At 33.6% G+C, this 19,211-nt stretch overlaps 1 protein-coding gene and 1 long non-coding RNA gene across 8 annotated transcripts in view; one reads left to right on the top strand and one right to left on the bottom strand.

Annotated features, from left to right (window-relative positions):
• The window catches only part of ATP11B (ATPase phospholipid transporting 11B (putative)), a 115,596-nt gene that overhangs the window by 43,483 nt on the left and 52,902 nt on the right, over positions 1-19,211 (bottom strand). For all 7 annotated transcript variants that reach the window (XR_007408062.1, XM_025451515.3, XM_025451516.3 and 4 more), the window contains 9 exons: positions 16,493-16,643; positions 15,201-15,398; positions 9,298-9,537; positions 8,538-8,713; positions 7,057-7,125; positions 5,652-5,725; positions 5,419-5,522; positions 2,702-2,883; positions 1,351-1,554 (listed from right to left, as the gene is read on the bottom strand). Coding sequence is in view for 6 of the 7 variants with exons in the window: in XM_025451515.3 (XP_025307300.1) it covers positions 1,351-1,554; positions 2,702-2,883; positions 5,419-5,522; positions 5,652-5,725; positions 7,057-7,125; positions 8,538-8,713; positions 9,298-9,537; positions 15,201-15,398; positions 16,493-16,643 (1,398 nt within the window). In the remaining variant the exon portion in view is untranslated. The remainder of the gene's footprint in view (positions 1-1,350; positions 1,555-2,701; positions 2,884-5,418; positions 5,523-5,651; positions 5,726-7,056; positions 7,126-8,537; positions 8,714-9,297; positions 9,538-15,200; positions 15,399-16,492; positions 16,644-19,211) is intronic.
• LOC112662875 (uncharacterized) lies at positions 11-18,480 on the top strand. The gene is made up of 3 exons (XR_003138917.3): positions 11-72; positions 17,863-17,974; positions 18,088-18,480. It is a non-coding gene; the product is annotated as an uncharacterized LOC112662875 (long non-coding RNA).

Raw genomic sequence — 19,211 nt, 5'->3', positions numbered from 1 at the left:
CTGTGTTCCAAATTCTAGTTAGCAGACCAACAATATATGCTTGTGAAGGAATATAAACTAAAACTTATAAAGGTATGGAATTCTTTGTTCTACCCAAGATTTTTAGAACAGACATTTCCTGGAAGTCTTAAATCAAATCTTATTGACTTCTCTGGTTATTTCAGGAAACATGTTCCACCAAAAAGATAGTATCTCTAAAATATAATATACTTCATATAGCAAGCCTAAAAAGGACTGTGGTCTTCACTTTACAATATAGCTTTTGTACAGAAAGGGAAATAAATAATATCCATAACCTTTACAGATCCACTAAAAGTTGACATATAGAAGACGATTTTAAAAATATTCTAAAATACAATAAATATCTTTAGAGGGCTGTATTATGTTCCATCATCTTATCATTGTCAGCATTTTTTTAAATGGACACTTCTGGTTTTGTGGGCCAAGAGACTAAATTGAGGATATACTATAGGTACTAATATTAAAATAAAGGAAACTGATTTTGACAAAAATTTTTATTAACTAAGTAAATAATGTAATAATAGTAATTGAGCACAATTTTTTAAGTAATATAAACCTACCAATGAAAAGACTTGAAATCTTTTCTTTGGTAGGGGATAACATTTTGCTTAATTGGGGTTTAAAGTTAATGTTCCCTATCATCAAAATCAATTGCAAATATCTACTTGTCTAATGATACCTATAATGAGATTTCACATTTTAATACAACAGGACTATCTTTAACAAGATTTTCTATTTCCTCTTTGAATATGTCTTTTCAAACAGGTAGCATATTAAAGTGTCACTGATTAATAAACACAATGCCATCTAATTTGATAATAAAATAATCAACACTCCACTGTGCATTAAAAGTATGATATTAAAAGTCCATTTTTCTTTTCTTGTTTGGACATGATGGGTAAATACTGATAATAAAAATGTAGTATAATGTCATAGGGCAATATATGTGGCACTCAAAACACTACTGTTTAGAATGGTGTCACTGTGATCTGTAGTAAATCAAGTAGCAGTGAGAAATGATAAAAGTACTTCATAAAGTCTCTGTCACAACTATCCAACTGTGGTACTGTAGTGCAAAGTCTTATTGATGATATGTAAATGAATGAATGTGACTGTGTTCCAATAAAACTTTATTTACAGACGCTTAAATGTGAACTTTGTAAGTTTTCACATCACAAAATATTACTCTTCTTTGGATTCTTTCTTACCACTAAAAAATGTAAAAATTATTTTGTGCACACGGGCTATCAGAAACAGGCAATAGGTCATCTTTGACCCATGAGCCATAGTTTGTTGATCCCTAAACTCATGAGATAATTACATTCTTACCTTCTGGCAAGCTGCCTCAATTGTTCAGCACACTCGCTGTCTGATTTCTGATTTATAAGTTCAAGAATATTCATGGTTCTGTGAAAATGTCCGCATGATAAACTCACACTAACAGCTGTTTCATGTTTATCACCAGTTAGTACCCATACTTTGATACCAGCCATTCTCAATGCTTCAATAGTTTCTCGAACTCTATCTTGTAGCCTGAAAATAAAAGAAACAATATTAGCAGTAGAGAATACTTCTTTGACTATTATATATATAAACCACATAGTACATGTAAGGTAAATCCTAGACTCCCTGACTTAAAGATGTTACAGTATAGTGATATAATCGAATTTTTTCTCATTAGGGAAGAAACAGGAATAATCAAATTAGTGCTCATCTGGTTAACATAATACCTACAACTTTATATTTTAAGAATGTATCTTCAAAGTTGATTTTTATAGAACCAAACTAAATATATGGTCTTCCTAAACTCCTATTTTATTAGGAAGTCTTTAAATTTGAAATTAGAAGATTTTTCTCTTTTCTTGTAAGAAAATTTCTCATATCAGTAGTTTAAAAATCAAACTGGTTAATAAAGGATGATGTAACCTCAGGTGAGTCTCAGAAATCTCAGGAGACCTGAAAGGTAAATGAAAACCTAAATTTTAAAAAATGCTAACACTCTTAGAGACAGATGGCGGGGAACAAAGGCTAAATGGACCTCAAGGAATTCACAAACTGAGAGGAAGAAGTCTTTGGAGAAATGAGTATAATATATTGCCACAAAAACAACATAAAACTACCTACAAAACAAATACTTCATAAAGGAGAGAGTTTTTAATCCTATTAGGTCTAGGGGTAAGGAAAGATTTTACTGGAGTGGGGGAATCTGAGCTATACTTTATAAAGATACTCATAAATGAATAAAGGAAAAAGTATCCAGGCAGAAGGGACACTCTTGCCAAGGAACAAAGGCACAAAATAAAATAGTTTGAACTATAGCAGTTGCTCAGAAAACTATATACAGATAATTTGGTACTGTTGAAGCAAAAAGTGCAAACAGGTAGTGGTGGGAAGAATTAATCTTAAACTCTTTGTATAGCACACTGAAGAGTATTCTAAAAATTCAAGCCTATAAGCAAAACTATACATAATGGAATTCTTTCATCTATTTCAAATATCTGGCTAGAATAAAAATTGTATACACTGACTGGGAAAAATTAAGGCTTTAACTCTCTATTTTGACTTAAAATATCTTATTATAGGATATTAATAAATGGAATTTATGCCATAAATTAGAAACACTTGGCTAGGAAAATTCTTATGAGACTAAAAGGATTTTACTTATTTGTCCGATGCTTACCTGTCTTCCACTGCTGTAGCTCCAAGTAATATCAGGTCTTTCTCTATGAACTGGAAGACATCTGCCAATTTCTCTTCCCGTTGTTGTAGGGCAGTCCTGGCTTCAAACAGACGTCTGTCTATTTCCTCATACTCTTTAGATGTCAACTGTTTATAGGCCATACACAGAGTTCTTAGTCCTTTCTAAAACAGAAAAATTAAAGACAAAAATTAAAAATAACTAATGGAAAATTAAAAAACAGTTGCTCAAGATAATTAAAGTTTTTAAATTGTAGAATATTAGAGCCTAGACAGGATCATAAAGATTATCTTATAATTTAAAAACTGTTTTAAAAACCATGACTTAAAAACTGTTTTGAGGGATCCCTGGGTGGCTCAGCGGTTTAGCCCCTGCCTTCGGTCCAGGGTGTGATCCTGGAGTCCCGGGATCGAGTCTCACATCAGGCTCCCTGCATGGAGCCTGCTTCTCCCTCTGCCGGTGTCTCTGCCTCTCTCTCTCTGTCTCATAAATAAATAAATAAAATCTTCAAAAAAACAAAACAAAACAAAAAAACTATTTTGCCTGGATTTAAAAGCTGTTTTACCTGGAAAGTCAGAAAGTTCTATAAGGATACCTTTAGGTTGTCAAAAAGAGAGGCAGCCCCAGGTTGTACTCTCTTGTTTTAACATTTACAAATCCACTTTTATGTACTTTATAAGAAATTTTTTTAACTAAAGGGGACCATAATTTCCTGAGAATCCATGGTATGATGAATTTACAGGTCAAATAACAAAGTCTGTAAGGTGGCCCTTATCAAATAAACAATACTTTCTATAGCCATTGAATGATTTTAAACTGTATCATTATATAACTTCACTGGTGAAATGGAATTATACAATACTTATGAATATATATTTGATTATCTGATTTTCCTGGGCACAACTTTCTCTTATTTCTCTTACTATTTGACAGTTTGTTTTTTGTTTTTGTTTTTTTTTTTTAATTTTTATTTATTTATGATAGGCACACAGTGAGAGAGAGAGAGAGAGAGGCAGAGACACAGGCAGAGGGAGAAGCAGGCTCCATGCACCGGGAGCCCGACGTGGGATTCAATCCCGGGTCTCCAGGATCGCGCCCTGGGCCAAAGGCAGGCGCCAAACCGCTGCGCCACCCAGGGATCCCTATTTGACAGTTTCTACATCTGAAAGCTATAAAAGTTCCTTTTCTTGCTGCACATTCCCCTCAGAAAAACTCAAAATAAATATTCTAATAACAGAACTTGGAAACAGTACATTTTAAAATACTACATGACACTATTCAATGATTTCTAAATATTGATGTTCCTTGATTCACAAATGACCCACCCCTATAAATAACTGTTTTTCTTATACAGTTAAGGGATCATGTTAATGATCACAGTTATTTTACATGAAACAAATTCATTTTACAACAAATATTTGCTGAATGCCAACTATGTGCCAGTATTGTTCTGGATTAAAATGAATGTAAGGTAGAACAATATCTTTCTTCTCATGGATGTTACAGTATGATAGATGAACCAGATCATAAACAATTAAGAAACAAGTAATGAGAGAAAATAAACCGTATGTAAGTAAAGGAGGCAGGTGAACACAGATGAGCATAAAGCAATCTTTTATAGAAATGCAGAAATGAGAGATCGTAAGTTCTTAAAACTTTGAGAGCTGCTTAAAAATTTTCCTCTTCACATGAATTGTAGCACTTTGTTTTCATGAGATTCTCCTATGTTCTTCTAGTAAGAGAGACTTAATTCACAAATCATAAAATTCAGTTCTTTAAAGAGTACAGCTCAGTGGTTTTTAATGAATTCAAAGTTGTACATGATTATTACTATTGAATTCCAGAATATTTTCATCACCCCAAAAGGTATCCATTAGCAGACACTTCTATTTCACCCCTTCTTCTAGCCCTTGGCAACTACTAATGTGCTTTTTGTCTCAATAAATTCCATTATTCTGGACACTTCATATAAATGGAACACATGACCTTTTGTGACTAGCTTCTTTCACTAGGCACAGGAGCTTTTCAACATTCACCCATGTTATAGCATATAAGTACTTCATTTCTTTTAATGGCCAAATAACATTCCATGTAATGGGTATTACACAGTTTAATGCATGCATCAACTAATGGACTTTCAGATGTTTCCACATTTTGGCTATTTAAGAATAATGCTGCTAAGTTTTTATGCGAACATGTTTTTAGTTCTCTTGGGTGTATAATTAGTAGTGAACTTCTGGGTTATACAGTAACTATATTATTCTATGTTCTATGAGGAACTACTATTAAAGTAGTTTCTAAAGTTTTTTTTTTAATTTATTTTTTCTGAAGTGTTTGTATCATTTATAATCCCACAGCAATGTATGAAGGTTCCAGTTTCTCCATATCCTTGGGATTCCCCTATATTCTTTAAGTAAACTCCTCTTTTTTAAACATTTTTTTTTTTTAAACATTTTAATTGAATGGTCTTTGCAGCCAAAAAAGCCCTGACTGTAACAAGTTCAAAGAAAACAAAGAAAAGACTTTTATTTTAGGTTAAAAGTCAATTTTTGATCAAAGAATGTAGAAGCAACACATAATTAAAAAAGAACTGAAGAATTTCTATAATATTTGATAAATTACTAATGCAAAAATGAAGCCTTAAATCTTTCATATGTATACCTTTTAGAGTTTTATAAATCTTAGAAATTTATACTCACCAAAGCAAATTCATCCACATGAATTCTGGTTTTTTCTATTTCTCCACCTACACATTTAGGAAGAATTGATGATTCAGCTCCTTTAGCAAATAAAAGCTTCTCACCTAAAAGGAAAAAACAGTTATCAAACTCCTAATATTTGATAAATTAAAATTCTTACCTAAAAGGAAAAACCAATTATCAAACTCATAATATTAGATAAATAAAAATTCATGAAAGTTTAGGTAGGTTACCTGAAGGTGCCTGAACAATTACACTCATCCTTCTACGATCTGAATCAAATTCGAGAATATGAAGCAGTTTGTACCTAAGGAAAAAAAAAATAAAGACCTAAAGTTTAACTTTTTAAAAATAATATTAAGTGAATATTTGAAAAGTACCCCTATAAAAGATAAAATGGTAGATTTAGAAGAAGAAATTAATCTCAACTACATTTTCAAGATAATGGGTTATGAATCATTAAGAACAACACAAGATAGAAATAGAAGAAACTAACATTTATTGAGTACTTACCAAATGCCATGTACTTTACATACCTTATGTCATTTAATACCCATGAGAATCAAAGAAGGTAGATCTTATCTCATTTTACAGATGAGGACTATTAAACTCAGAAAGATTAAGTAATTTTCCTAAAGTCAAATAAGCTTGTGAGTGGCACAGCAAGGATTGGAATCCAGATCTGCCCAGCTTCACGTTTTTCTCACTAAAAAAGGTAATTGATTCTCAACCCTCTTTTCTGCCCAAAAACACCTGAGAAATATAACACACTCACATTAGTAACAGAGGATCATTACAGCAGTGATTCTGAACCTGATACAAGTAGACATATGCATAGGTTGGGGAACAAATGCCTTTATAAGGAGTAGTAAAGGAATTTGTGTGGATAGGTCAGGTGTGGCTTCAAGTTTTCCGGATGGATTTATATAATGATGTATATATGGAATGCTTTGTACATCTCAAAAAAAAAAAAAAAAAGCAACAACAGAGTGGGATGATTCATAGTTAACGAAATGAGCTAGACAGGCTTCTACATGAAAACACCAAAGAATGGGCTCTATTTTACTTTGTAAAAGCTAAAAAGGGACAGTTGGAGTTGAGATATGACTGGAATTGGTAAAACCATGAAAGGTATGAATAGAACAGGAATGGGACTAATATATCAAGCAGTTTAAATATTGGAAATAGGCAGTTGTTCCTTAATGTTTGAAAGATAAAATCAAAGGACTATAAGGAAGTTTTTCTTTATTTAGTGAGAATTTATGAAACTCATTACCCCAGCAGTATATAAAAATAAACATGAGTAAATTTAAGAAACAAACTAAAATACAAATGAAAGAGTCAGAGTAAGTTATTGTGATTACTGTGATGTTGTACAACATGGTATTAACATCATTCTAGAGCAGGGGTCAGTAAACTTTTTCTGTAAAGGTTGAGATAGTAAATATTTTAGACTTTGCAGACCATATATGGTCTCTGTTGCATTTTAAAACAAAACAAAACAAAAACCCAAAAAACAAAACCCCTTAAATAATGTAATGTAGTTTGCAGGCTGTATAAGCCAGCTTGTAGGCCAGAGACCTACCGGCCACAGTTTACAGATTCCTGTCCTACACTAAATACACAGAAAAAAATTACCGTTCCAGTTTTCCAAGTGTTTTAACTTCCATAGTTTCTTCAGAATTGCCAACAAATACGATGCCGATTCTAGGGATTAAAAGAGAAAGAAATATAAGATTTAAGGATGATATTTCATGTTTCATAATATGTCATTATAACCTAGCATGAATAAAAACATTTAAAGTATACATTTAAGATGTATTTAAAAATATTTAATAATACAGCATTATTTAATTTAAATTCAATTAGCTGATATATAGAATATATATATATAGTATATAATCATTATATACTATAATCATTAGTTTCACATGTAGTTTTTAATAATTCATCAGTTGCATATAACACTCAGTACACATCCCATCATGTGAATATGATGCTATTTTAAGAATGTGAAGAATCAGAGTAGGTCCAAAACAATACATACATAAGTATTTCTCACAAATTACACTATTCATACTTCACAGTAGCCAGATTTTTTAAAGATCTCTTCAAAATATGATTCAATGCGAACTTGACAACAAAATTAATGATACATATAAAACTCTCATTTACAAATTTGTTTTATTTTTTTTAAAGATTTTATTTATTTATGCATGAGAGACATAGAGAGAGAGAGAGGCAGAGACACAGGCAGAGGGAGAAGCAGGCTCCATGCAGGGAGCCCGACGTGGGACTCGATCCTGGGTCTCCAGGATCCCACCCTAGGCTGAAGGTGGCGCTAAACCGCTGAGCCACTGGGGCTGCCCAATTTATTTTATTTTTATTTATTTATTTATTTTTAAAAATTTATTTATTTATGATAGACATGAAAAAAGAGAGAGAGAGAGAGAGGCAGAGACACAGGCAGAGGGAGAAGCAGGCTCCATGCCGGGAGCCTGACGTGGGACTCAATCCTGGGACTCCAGGATCGGGCCCTGGGCCAAAGGCAGGCGCCAAACCGCTGAGCCACCCAGGGATCCCCATTATTTTATTTTTAAAAAGATTTATTGGGATCCCTGGGTGGTGCAGCGGTTTAGCGCCTGCCTTTGGCCCAGGGCGTGATCCTGGAGACCCGGGATCGAATCCCACGTTGGGCTCCCGGTGCATGGAGCCTGCTTCTCCCTCTGACTATGTCTCTGCCTCTCTCTCTCTCTCACTGTATGGCTATCATAAATAAATAAAATAAAAAATAAATAAAAAGATTTATTTATTTGAGAGAGAGAGAAAGTGAGAGATCATCAGCAGAGGGGAAAGGGTAGAGGGAGAGGGAGAAGCAGACTCCCCACAGAGCTGGGAGCCTGATATGGAACTCAATCCCAGGACCCTGAGATCATGACTTGAGCTGAAGGAAGATGCTTAACCTTCTGAGCCACCCAGGTGCCGTCTCATTTACAATTTAAAGTACACTTCTACCTTTATGTGTTCATGAATTTTGTATGACAATTTAAAATAATTTTCTAGTACTTGCACATTTTAAAAGGTGTTTTTCTGAAGAATTGGAATTTGGATCAAACTACCTTGCAGCAGCTTCCACTAGAGCCTTTTCATCTGGAGAAGATGCATAGTACTCCAACTGGGAGGGTGCAAAGTTGGACTGCCAAGGACCATCACCAATGCCATCAGTCTGAACATTGCTAATCTGGACAGTGTGACAGAGACTGACTGCTTTAAAGAAGAGATTGTGTTCCTTAATCTGTAGAAAGATAATATTCTCAATAAAAATACCATTCCCAAGTAACAGAAAACTGTAAGCAGAATTCTAAAAAAAAGTCAATAAACACTCAATAATTTGGTTATCTTAGATCTACAACAGGAGTGCTACAATCTTGAACTGACTGAGTAATAGCTGGTTGCTTCTGACTCCAAAGAGTAAAACGTCACATTTGCTTATGACTCTTCAAAATAAAAGTATCTTTTTAAGAAACAGACAAGTTGCAAATAAAGATGAAAACTCTTTTGTGGAAAAATGAGGTTTAAAAAAGTATTAAATATATTTAAGCTCTACTTCTTAGCAAAGTCATCTTCTTTATTTCAGGGCAGTACGGGTTCTCCACTGAGTCTCATTTAAATACTTAGAGAAGTAAGGTAGACATCTATTAATTTGCAAGTTAAAATGGATTGTTACTACAACGTCTCAGTGCTGAATCAAAGGATATTCATTCCAAATACATATTCCTTGACCCACTGACAATTAAACTTTTTCTGCTACAATCGAGCAACTACCAAAGAGAATTATTTCAAATGAAATTTCAATTTATTAACTTAAAAGTTGCTTACGAGTTCAGTTTCATTTTCAGGACTGGTTCTAAAAGAACTGGTTGTAAGATGGGATAAGTTGTTAAGATGGGATAAACTGTTGAGATAAGATAAGCTTCCTTCTGAAGAGTCTGGTGTTGGTCCTTCAGATACAAGTCTACCATTGATTTCTTGGTATTTTATGCCATTAATTGAACATTCCCGAAACTGCATCTCATTTTCTGTCAGTGTACCAGTTTTATCTGTAAACACATACTCCACCTAGAGATGGAAGAGAAAAGAAAACAAACTTTTGTGTTTATGGTTAAACAAAAAACCTTGTCCTCCTCTCCTAAAGTTAAGCTTACCTATTAACATTAGTATACTAATACTGAGATTTTTACAATCTAAGCACAAATAAAGATACACAGAAACAAAACAGGGTAAGATAAAATATTTCAAGTCTATGTAAACTTTGAAGTTTGTAGCATTTTTAGGTACATGGTCATCTTTAGAGTTGACTGATAATGTAGGATTAATACTCATTTTCCCTCTCCTGGGTAAGGAGTTTTGAAGTAGTAAAACTAAGAATGACCTTTGAGCAAGGGTGGAAGGGATGTTTAATAACCTAGAATGTGAAAGGGTATGTGGTCTAGAAGAAATGGTACAGAACTAGGAACAGGAACACAGTCATAGCAACACAATAAGTCAGAGATGGAAGGTTGTCTAAAGTATTAGATAGATGGAGGAAATTGAAACCAAGGGTAGGACTCGATTCCAGGACCCCGGGATTACAACCTGAAACAAAGGCAGATGCTCAACTACTGAGCCACCCAGGTGTCCCCGAATGAAAATGTTTTAAAAAGTAGATAAGATAAATAATTTTATTACTCTTTGAGACTAATTCTAGAAAATTAACCCAAAAGAAAGTAGGTCCAAAAAGAGAAGGATGAAATAGTCAAATCTTGATACAACTAGGAATAAAGTAAGGATTTGATTAATGCAATGATTTGAAAAAGTTGTCATTTAAAAAGGGAGCAACGCATCACAAAGAAAAACAACTATAGACCAGTATCCCTTATGAAAATAAACACAAACCAAATGTAGAAACATTTAAAAAAGATATACAACATAAATATGTAGGGTTTATCCCTGAAATGCAAGACTGGTTCAACATAAATCAATGAAACTCACCACAATAATAAATTGGTACTTATTCTTTTTTTGTCATTAAAATGATCACCTTGACAGATGCAAGAAAAGCATTTAACAAAATCCAATACTGTTTCATGATAAAAACATTCAACAAATTAGGGACAGAAGGCTATTTCTTCAACCTGATAAACGTATCTACAAAATGCCATAATTAGCATCCTGTTTAATGAAGAAAGACTGAATGCTGTCCCCTAAATTAAGTTCAAGAATAAAGCAAAGATGTCTCTTTTTGCCACTTTTATTCAACATTGTACTGAAGGTTCTAGCCTGGGTAATCAGGCAACAAAAAAGAAAAGGTATTCAGATTGGAAAATAGGTAAGCCATTTGTAGATGACATGACCTTGTATATAGAAAATCCTAAGGAATTCACTAAAACACTACCAAAACTAATAAATGAGTTCAGCAAGACTGCAGAATAAAAAGATCAACATAAAAAAAAGGAGGCAGAGTTAAAGCCAGAAAAAAATTGTGTGAACCAAGAAATAAAATGAGCAAACACAAAGTTCATTTTCTTATAAATAGTAAAGACAAATACAACACATGAGATGTAGGAATTCTGCTAAGTAAAGTAATAATAATAAAAGCTAATAATTGTACAGCTATCACTATATTGCCAGCACTGCTAACTATTCTAACTCATTTAATCCTCTCAACAACTTCATGAGGTAGGTACTATTATTATGTAAATTTTAGAGAAATAGAAACAAAGGAAGAGTTAGGTTAAATAACTCAGTCATAGGGTTAGCAAATGATGAAATCATAAATAAAAGATAAAATATTTTATCTTTGCTATATGATATTAAAGATTGCCCACTATCTACAGTAGACACTGTATTATCAAGATGGATATGGAGATATGCCACTTACCTAACAAGTTAATAAAAAACTTTTAGGTCAGGAAGAATAATAAGGTCCACAAAATTATGATATAAAATATATCACTAATCAAACAGATATACTCCAAAGATGATTAGCATAGACACAGACTAGCAGTCATGGAGGGCTCTACAATTTAGATGATACAGATGAATAAAAGAAATTAACTTTGATTTTTAAAAATATATATAAAATCAAGAAGTTTTGACTTTGTGATAGAGTGGGCACTGCACACCATCATAAGAGCACTTTCTTTGATATGGAAATGAAAGAACATAGAATATGACATAAAGTAGATTTCATTGGTATAAAATAAAGAAATAGAGGCAATAAACATACTATGTTTATACTATGTATAAACATACATACAATACTTTGAGGCATAAAAGTAAAAAGAGAACTTAGATGAATTAGAAATTTAAAGAAGTTATCACTTAAAGCTTCTTAAAGAGAAAGCAAGTAGGGATATGCATAAACAGTGTGAGGTTCCAGAAAAAAAATATTCTAACATGAAGGAAAGAGGAAGAGGAGAAAATTGGGATAGAAAAGGTCAAAGGAAAGAAGAAAATGGGAAAAAAGTGTGTTCAAAGAAGCAGTAAAAACAGGTTGTGTTTTTAGGTCTTAAATATGTGATACATAAAGAAATGTGACACGAATAATAAGTAGCATAAATTACTAAAGCTTCTTAAATGCTAAAAATAAATGGATTAGCTTCTGGTTAAAAATGGTAGGTTGAGCAAATACAATTACCTCTGTTTCTCTTGAAACTTTACTAAAATAAGAGTACAGGAATAAAAGAAGAACAAAAATAATGGTAGATGAGACAATATGAGAAGGGAGATATAAAAAGTTTGGAAGATGGAAAGGAAATGAATGAGAGATAAGTGACTTAACAAAACTTAGAACAGGAAACCTAAGCAATGGGGGGAACCCTTTCCCCAAAACTCGCAGGAAGTAGATGTACTACCGAATGTGAAAGTATGGGATGAGGCTGAAAATGGAGGTACCAGGAACAGTTTGAAACCTGAAATCTCCTCGTAACTTGCAAACAAACCTGAGACTGCCCTTCATCTATAGGGGACTGAGCCAGGGAGAATGTGAACCCCATAGAAAGCTGAAAACAGGTGTGAGACAGCTGAAAACAGGAGCGCAACATGCTAAAAACAGGGAGTCTACTGGATGGCTCTAACAACCACAAGCAGCCGGAAGACTAACTGTAGTAATTATTTTTGGGGAAACTGAGAAAAGACCAGTACTGACACTAGGGAATATGTCAAAAAACAGCTGGGCTGCTAGGCTTTTCTAGGGAAAACTTTTAAACTTGTAAAGAAAACTAAAGATTAGCATTCATTTGAGGATCATCCCTGAAAAGAAAGGTAGAGTCTAAAACAAATTACAGTCAGTTCTGCTATAACACTGTCTTGAAAACATGAATCTATAATAATGTGACTGATCTATTAAGACAATTTGAGCATAATGTGGACTTTACATTTGGTTATGCACAACTTTGTCTGTGAGAAACACCAGCAAACTGCATACAACGAACATGTGAAATGTACATATCTCACAGCCACCTTAGGTCGCCTGGGTGTTATAAGCCATACCCATCTACTTCTATTTTCAGATAACCTTCCTTTCAATACTTCACAATGACACACAAGTTGTAACATGTCTCTGATGGTAACTTCCACAATTAACCTTCTGGTCCTTTCAAGACAAAATGCTACATATAGTATTTATGTATTTTTAAAAAAAGATTTTTATTTACTTATTTATTTATGATAGACATAGAAACAGAGAGAGAGGGGCAGAGACACAGGCGGAAGGAGAAGCAGGCTCCATGCAGGGAGCCCGATGCGGGACTCGATCCCGTGACTCCAGGATCATGCCCTGGGCCAAAGGCAGGCGCTTAACCGCTAAGCCACTCAGGGATCCCCGTATTTATGGTTTTAAAGATTTATTTATTTAGAGAGAGTGCATGCGTTCATATGAGAGAGTGCAAGTGTGCGTGTGTGAATGGGACAGGTAGGTCAGAGAGAGAGAATCCTCAAGCTGACTTACCACCAGCGTGGAGCCCAACTCTGGGCCTGATCCCTGGACCCTGAGATCATGACTGAAGGCAAAATCAAGAGTTGGGTGCCCCACTGACGAGCCACTCGTGCCCCAGTATTTATGTATTTCTTAACAATTTATTTAAAATGTGTTACTGACAAAATTTTTGTTGTCCTCCTAATCCCGTTAGTCTTGTGTTTTTTACTAAGTAATTTTAGACAGCAGAGTAATTTTTAGGAATGCTTTGTGATATTGCACCAGAACTAACTATTGAAAAGGGAACTAGGAGCAAACAGAAAACGCAGGGAGCAGAAGACTTTAAATAACAATCATTAATATCCTTAGAGAGTTAAAAGGATAAATTATATTCAAGAAAGAAGACTATTCAGATATACTGGAATATTAGAAATTAAAAATAACAGAAATAAAAGAAACCAAAAGATAGATGGAAAGATAAAGTTGACAAAGTCTCCCAGAATTATAAAAACAAACAAGTAAATGAAACTTTAAAGAATCAAGATAAATGGTCTGATATCCAAATATAGATTAAAAAAAAAGACAGGTTATCAAAGAAGTAATAAAAGAAAAATTCCTAGACTTGAAGTACATTTATTTCTAGACTGAAAAGGCTCAGAGAGCTCACTGTCCAATGAAAGAAAGAAACAAACAAACAAACAAACACTCACACCAAGGTATATCATCATGAAATTTCAGAATTATCACATAAAGAGAAGATCCTAAATACTTCCAGAAATAAGATAGCTGACCACACACAAAGAACTGGGAATCAGAATGGGACCGATTTCTCAATAGCAACATTGGAAGCTGGAAAAAAAATGAAGAAATGCTTTTAAAATTTGGAGGAAAAATAATTTCCAAACTGGGATGCATTCTACAGCTAAATTATTAATCAAATACAAAAAAAGGAATAAAGAAAAAAAAGGGGGAATAAACATATTTTTAGATATGCAAAGTCTCCAATTATTTTCATCTCACACATCCTTTTCCAGGAAATTATTAGAAGATATGTCCAATCAAAATGAGAGAATAAGCCACAGGTGAGCTGGCGCAGGATCCAGGAGATCCAAAATAGGAGAGAGGTAAAGAAATTTCTAGGGTGATGGTAAAGGGAGGTCATCGGGTGACAGCTGAGAAGCAGGCCCAGATATAAGTCCATACTAAGCAGAAAGATAAAAGTCCCCAAAAAGCTGTCACCAAAAAAAGAGATAAAGAAAAAGGAAATCCTAGATTACCTGTTGTGTTTGAATATGTAGAGATGTGTTTCATATATTCATCAAAAACTTATTTGTGGTATACAGAAATTAAGCAAATGAAAAAACAGAGCAATTAACTCTAGAGAAAAAACATCAAAAAGAAAATGTAATTATAGTATCGTACAGCACACTTATGGAACTAGAAATTAGTGAGCAATACTAACAGAGTCAAAATAATGTCAATAAATAAATATTGTGATATAAAATTGCTAGGGGGCCAGTGAGGAGGCAAAGTGAGTATGTATCTGGTAAATACATAAAACAGTAGCATAAGATTATATCTTTAAATTCCATAATAAATGTCTAAAATTTAAAAATCAAGAAAAAATAATATATAGTGCTAAATAATGGAAGAAATGATTTCAGGTTTAAAAACAGGAAACAAGAGGCATAGAGCAAAGTAGAGCTATTTTTTGGTAAAAGCCTCATAATAGTTTTCTTTGTACATAATGTTAGTCTTTGTACATGTATTGTTTCAATGAAAATAATATATTAGAAAAAACACAATAAAAGTATCTCTATTTTACCTGTCCAAGCTCTTCATTCAGATCAGAAGTATTGACTTGAGCTTTCTGGCCTGATTCTTCATGATACAGATCAAGATCCCAGCCAATAAAAAATGATCCAAGAAATTTCTGCATTTCAACTGTTACATATAATGAAATTGGAATGATGAAATTGTAGAGTACCAAAAAAGCAAGGAAGTCTGAAATGAACCTCAGAATCTAGGGAGAAAAATGATTGATAAGAGAAAACCTATTGAGAATTTTCTTATTATTACTTAAGAAAATTATCAGAAAGTTTCATGTCTAAACAGATCATCAGCTATATTCTGAAGAAGTCTCATGAGCTGAAGTTCATTTATTGAATTGTATTTTTAATACATTTCTCTTACTGTTCATTAGAATCTTGAACATAGTAAAAAGAAAAGGTTAAACTCAAACTACTTGTTACTTTTCAGAAGCTATCAAAAGCCTGGTGTGACTGAAAACAACCTTTAGCAAAATTATAATTGTAATCCCTGGAGTATACTTACCATTCCACTTCCACCCTTCAAAATCACAGATAAATAAAAATTGACTGCAATTTAAAAAAATTATTTAAGAATTGCTAGACCAGAACTGCTGGAAATTAAAACTCTTACTTATAGGTTATGTAGTAATAGCCTACTTCAATAGCATAGCAGTATCACATTTTAACATGCATTCTGTGAAAGGTAAAATACCTAATTATGAATGATATGGAAAATATATTCTGTGATCTGCCTTGTGGTTTCTTGAGATGCACATCTGTCTTCCAATATTTGTATTTTAATCTAATGTGAAATCTGGAGAATATTTACTAATATTGCAGGTTAAATTTTCTTGGTAGTCATATTTATTCAGTTTAAAACTTTCTATGACATATTTTGTGTTATTACTTCATACCATCAATAGGCTGACAGTAAGACTCCTTGAATTATTTGGACAGAATTGAAAATCAACTTACTCTTTCATTCACTTACAATGTACAGTAAATGGAATAAAAAACTGAATTTGTAGTATTGAAGGGAAATGCCATTATAGATGATTTAAAATTTTGTGATCTCTTGTAACTATTCAAGTCATGCCATAGGTAATACAATTGCTTATGTCCTAAAATGCAAAAAGCATTTTATAAACATGCTGGTCATTTTTCACTTACAGTGTCTTTTTGTTACTTTCAGTAATGGTGTTAGGAGATCAGAGTGGTCACTCCTATCAGAAGTCACTACCAAACCAGTAGCTGTGCCAAAGAATAAAGTTTCCTTTACAGCAGAGTCAAGAACACCATAAAATACCTTACTACTATTTCTTTGATGTTCTGTTTTTTGGTTATACCAAGGTTCATCCCATTTTTCTTCAGCTTCCCATGTATATTTCAAGATAGTACTGATGATGGCTTCCGAAATGAGGATTATTAGATAAATTATCAAAAATGTATTCATTGACCTGAAAGAGAAAAAAATAATATAAAACATGTCAATTATGTGTTGCTATATTCATCTGCTTGGAAGTTTTATGCTGGTATTAAATAAGATATAAAAATATTTAAGACATCACAGTAGCTATTTAAAGGAAACAGTCTTCATATTTTAAGAAATGACCATTCAATAGAACCTATTTGCCAGCAATAAAATAACCAATACATAAGATTATATGCCTATTTGAATCAGTTGTATTACTGTTCAAAATGTTTACAGTAAATGACAGCTTTGGCCAGTTATTCTCACCATAAGTAATTATTCTAAGATTATTATTATTATTTTTTTTTTTACATTTTCAGGGTCTATATAATTTTAAGTGTAAATATAACTAACATTTGTGTAGGATTAAGATTTTATAAAACTTTGTCACATCCACTAACTTGTCTAATTTTTGTAAAACCTCTGTAAGGAGATCACATCCTTTTTAATGATGAAGATCAAAGTCCAAAAATCTTTCTATAAATTTACAAAAAATCACACAAGTCAAGAATTAACTTTGGAATCCCTGTTCTTTTCACCAGGCAAGCTTGGTATTAAAATATTTCACTAGGCAAGCTTAACATTACATCTCTGATTTTTTCATCAGTACTTTAGAATTTTCAGCATACAGATTCTGTATATATTTTGTTAGGTATAACTAGTCATTTCCTTTTTTGAGAATGATTGCAAATGGTATTGTTTCTAATTTCAGTTTCTGTCATTGGTGTTTTTCTTTTTTTTTAAAGATTTATTTTAGAGAACAAGAGTGAGTGGTGAGAGCAGGAGAGGGAGAGAATCCTCAAGTAGACTCCCTGCTGAGCGCAGAGCCTGAAATAGGGCTTGATCCCAGAACTCTGAGATCTGAAGTCAAGAGTCAGATATCTGCTCAACTGACTGAGCCACCCAGGTGCCCCTGGTGTTTCTTTTCTAATGTATTTGTTCTGACAGTTAATCTTCTGTGTCCGCTTGACTGAGCTAAGCAATGCCCAGATAGCTGGTAAAATATTATTTTTGGGTGTGTCTGTGAGGATGTTTCTGAAAGAGATTAGTATTTGATTCAATAGACTTAGCAGACTTAGAGAGATAGGCCCTCACCAATGTAGGTGGGTATCACTACTGAGAACCTGAATGAAATAAAAAAGGCAACGGATAGTTTTTTCTCTTTTCTTGAGCTATCAGACAAAGCTCCAGTTTTTTTTAAACAGTGGCCAGCTACCCGGTTCTCAGGCCTTTAGATGCTGACTGCATTATACGATCAGCTTTCCAAGTTCATCTTGCAGATGGCAGACTGTGGGACTTCACAGCCTCCACAACCACGTGAGCCAACTCTTATAGTAAATCTCCTCCTATATATACCCATATATATATTCTACTGGTCTGTTTCTCTGGAGGATCCTAACTAATACAAGTGCTATAAATTTCCTTTTCAGCACTGCTTTAGCTTCATCCTATAAAATTTGATGCTGTACCCCAATGTTTATAGCAGCAACGTCCACAACAGCCAAACTGTGGAAGGAGCCTCGGTGTCCATCGAAAGATGAAAGGATAAAGAAGATGTGGTCTATGTAAACAATGGAATATTATTCAGCCATTAGAAACAATAAATACCCACCGTTTGCTTCGACATGGATGGAACTGGAGGGTATTATGCTGAGTGAAATAAGTCAATCAGAGAAGGACAAACATTATATGGTCTCATTCATTTGGGGAATATAAAAAATAGTGAAAGGGAATAAAGGGGAAAGGAGAGACAATGAGTGAAAATATCAGTGAGGGGGACAAAACATGAGAGACACCTAACTCTGGGAAATGAACAAGGGGTAGTGGAGAAGGAGGTGGGCGGGGCGTTGGGGTGACTGGGTGATGGGCACTGAGGGGGGCGCTTGGCGGGATGAGCACTGGGTGTTATACTATATGTAGGCAAATTGAACTCCAATAAAAAAAAAAAGAAACAAAAAAATCTGATGCTGTATTTTTTTAAAAGATGTTATTTATTTGAGAGTAAGCACATGCACGCATGTGTGAGAGTATAAGCAGGAGGAAGAGGAATAGAGGGAGAGGTAGAAGCAGGCTCTACACTGAGCAGTGAGACTGATGCAGGGCTCCATCTCAGGACTCTGGAATCATGACCTGAGCCGAAGGTAGAGGCTTAACCAACTGAGCCTCCCAGTTGCCCGTGATACTGTATTTTCATTAAGTTCTGGATATTTTAAAAAATGTTCTTTGATATTTCCTCTTTGATCCATTGATTATTTAGAATTAAGAGTTCCAGTTGCTCCATGTCCTTGCCAATACTTGGAACTTTTAGACTTTAATTTTTGCCATTCCACTAAGTGTATGTATGTATGTATCTCTTTGTAGTTTTAATTTGTAACTCTCTCAAGACTAATGATGTTGTATACTTTTTTGTATGTTTGCCATTTGTATATTTTCTTTGTGAAAATTTCTCTGCTCCGGTCTTATATCCATTTTTTTCCCCATTGCATTGTTTTTCTTTTTATTACAGACATATGAGCTTTTCAACATATCATTATATATTCTGGGTACAAGTTGT

Source organism: Canis lupus, chromosome 34 (genome assembly GCF_003254725.2).
Source record: "Canis lupus dingo isolate Sandy chromosome 34, ASM325472v2, whole genome shotgun sequence".
In the NCBI taxonomy this organism is placed as follows: domain Eukaryota; kingdom Metazoa; phylum Chordata; class Mammalia; order Carnivora; family Canidae; genus Canis; species Canis lupus.
This window is presented reverse-complemented; position numbering and strand designations above follow the sequence as displayed.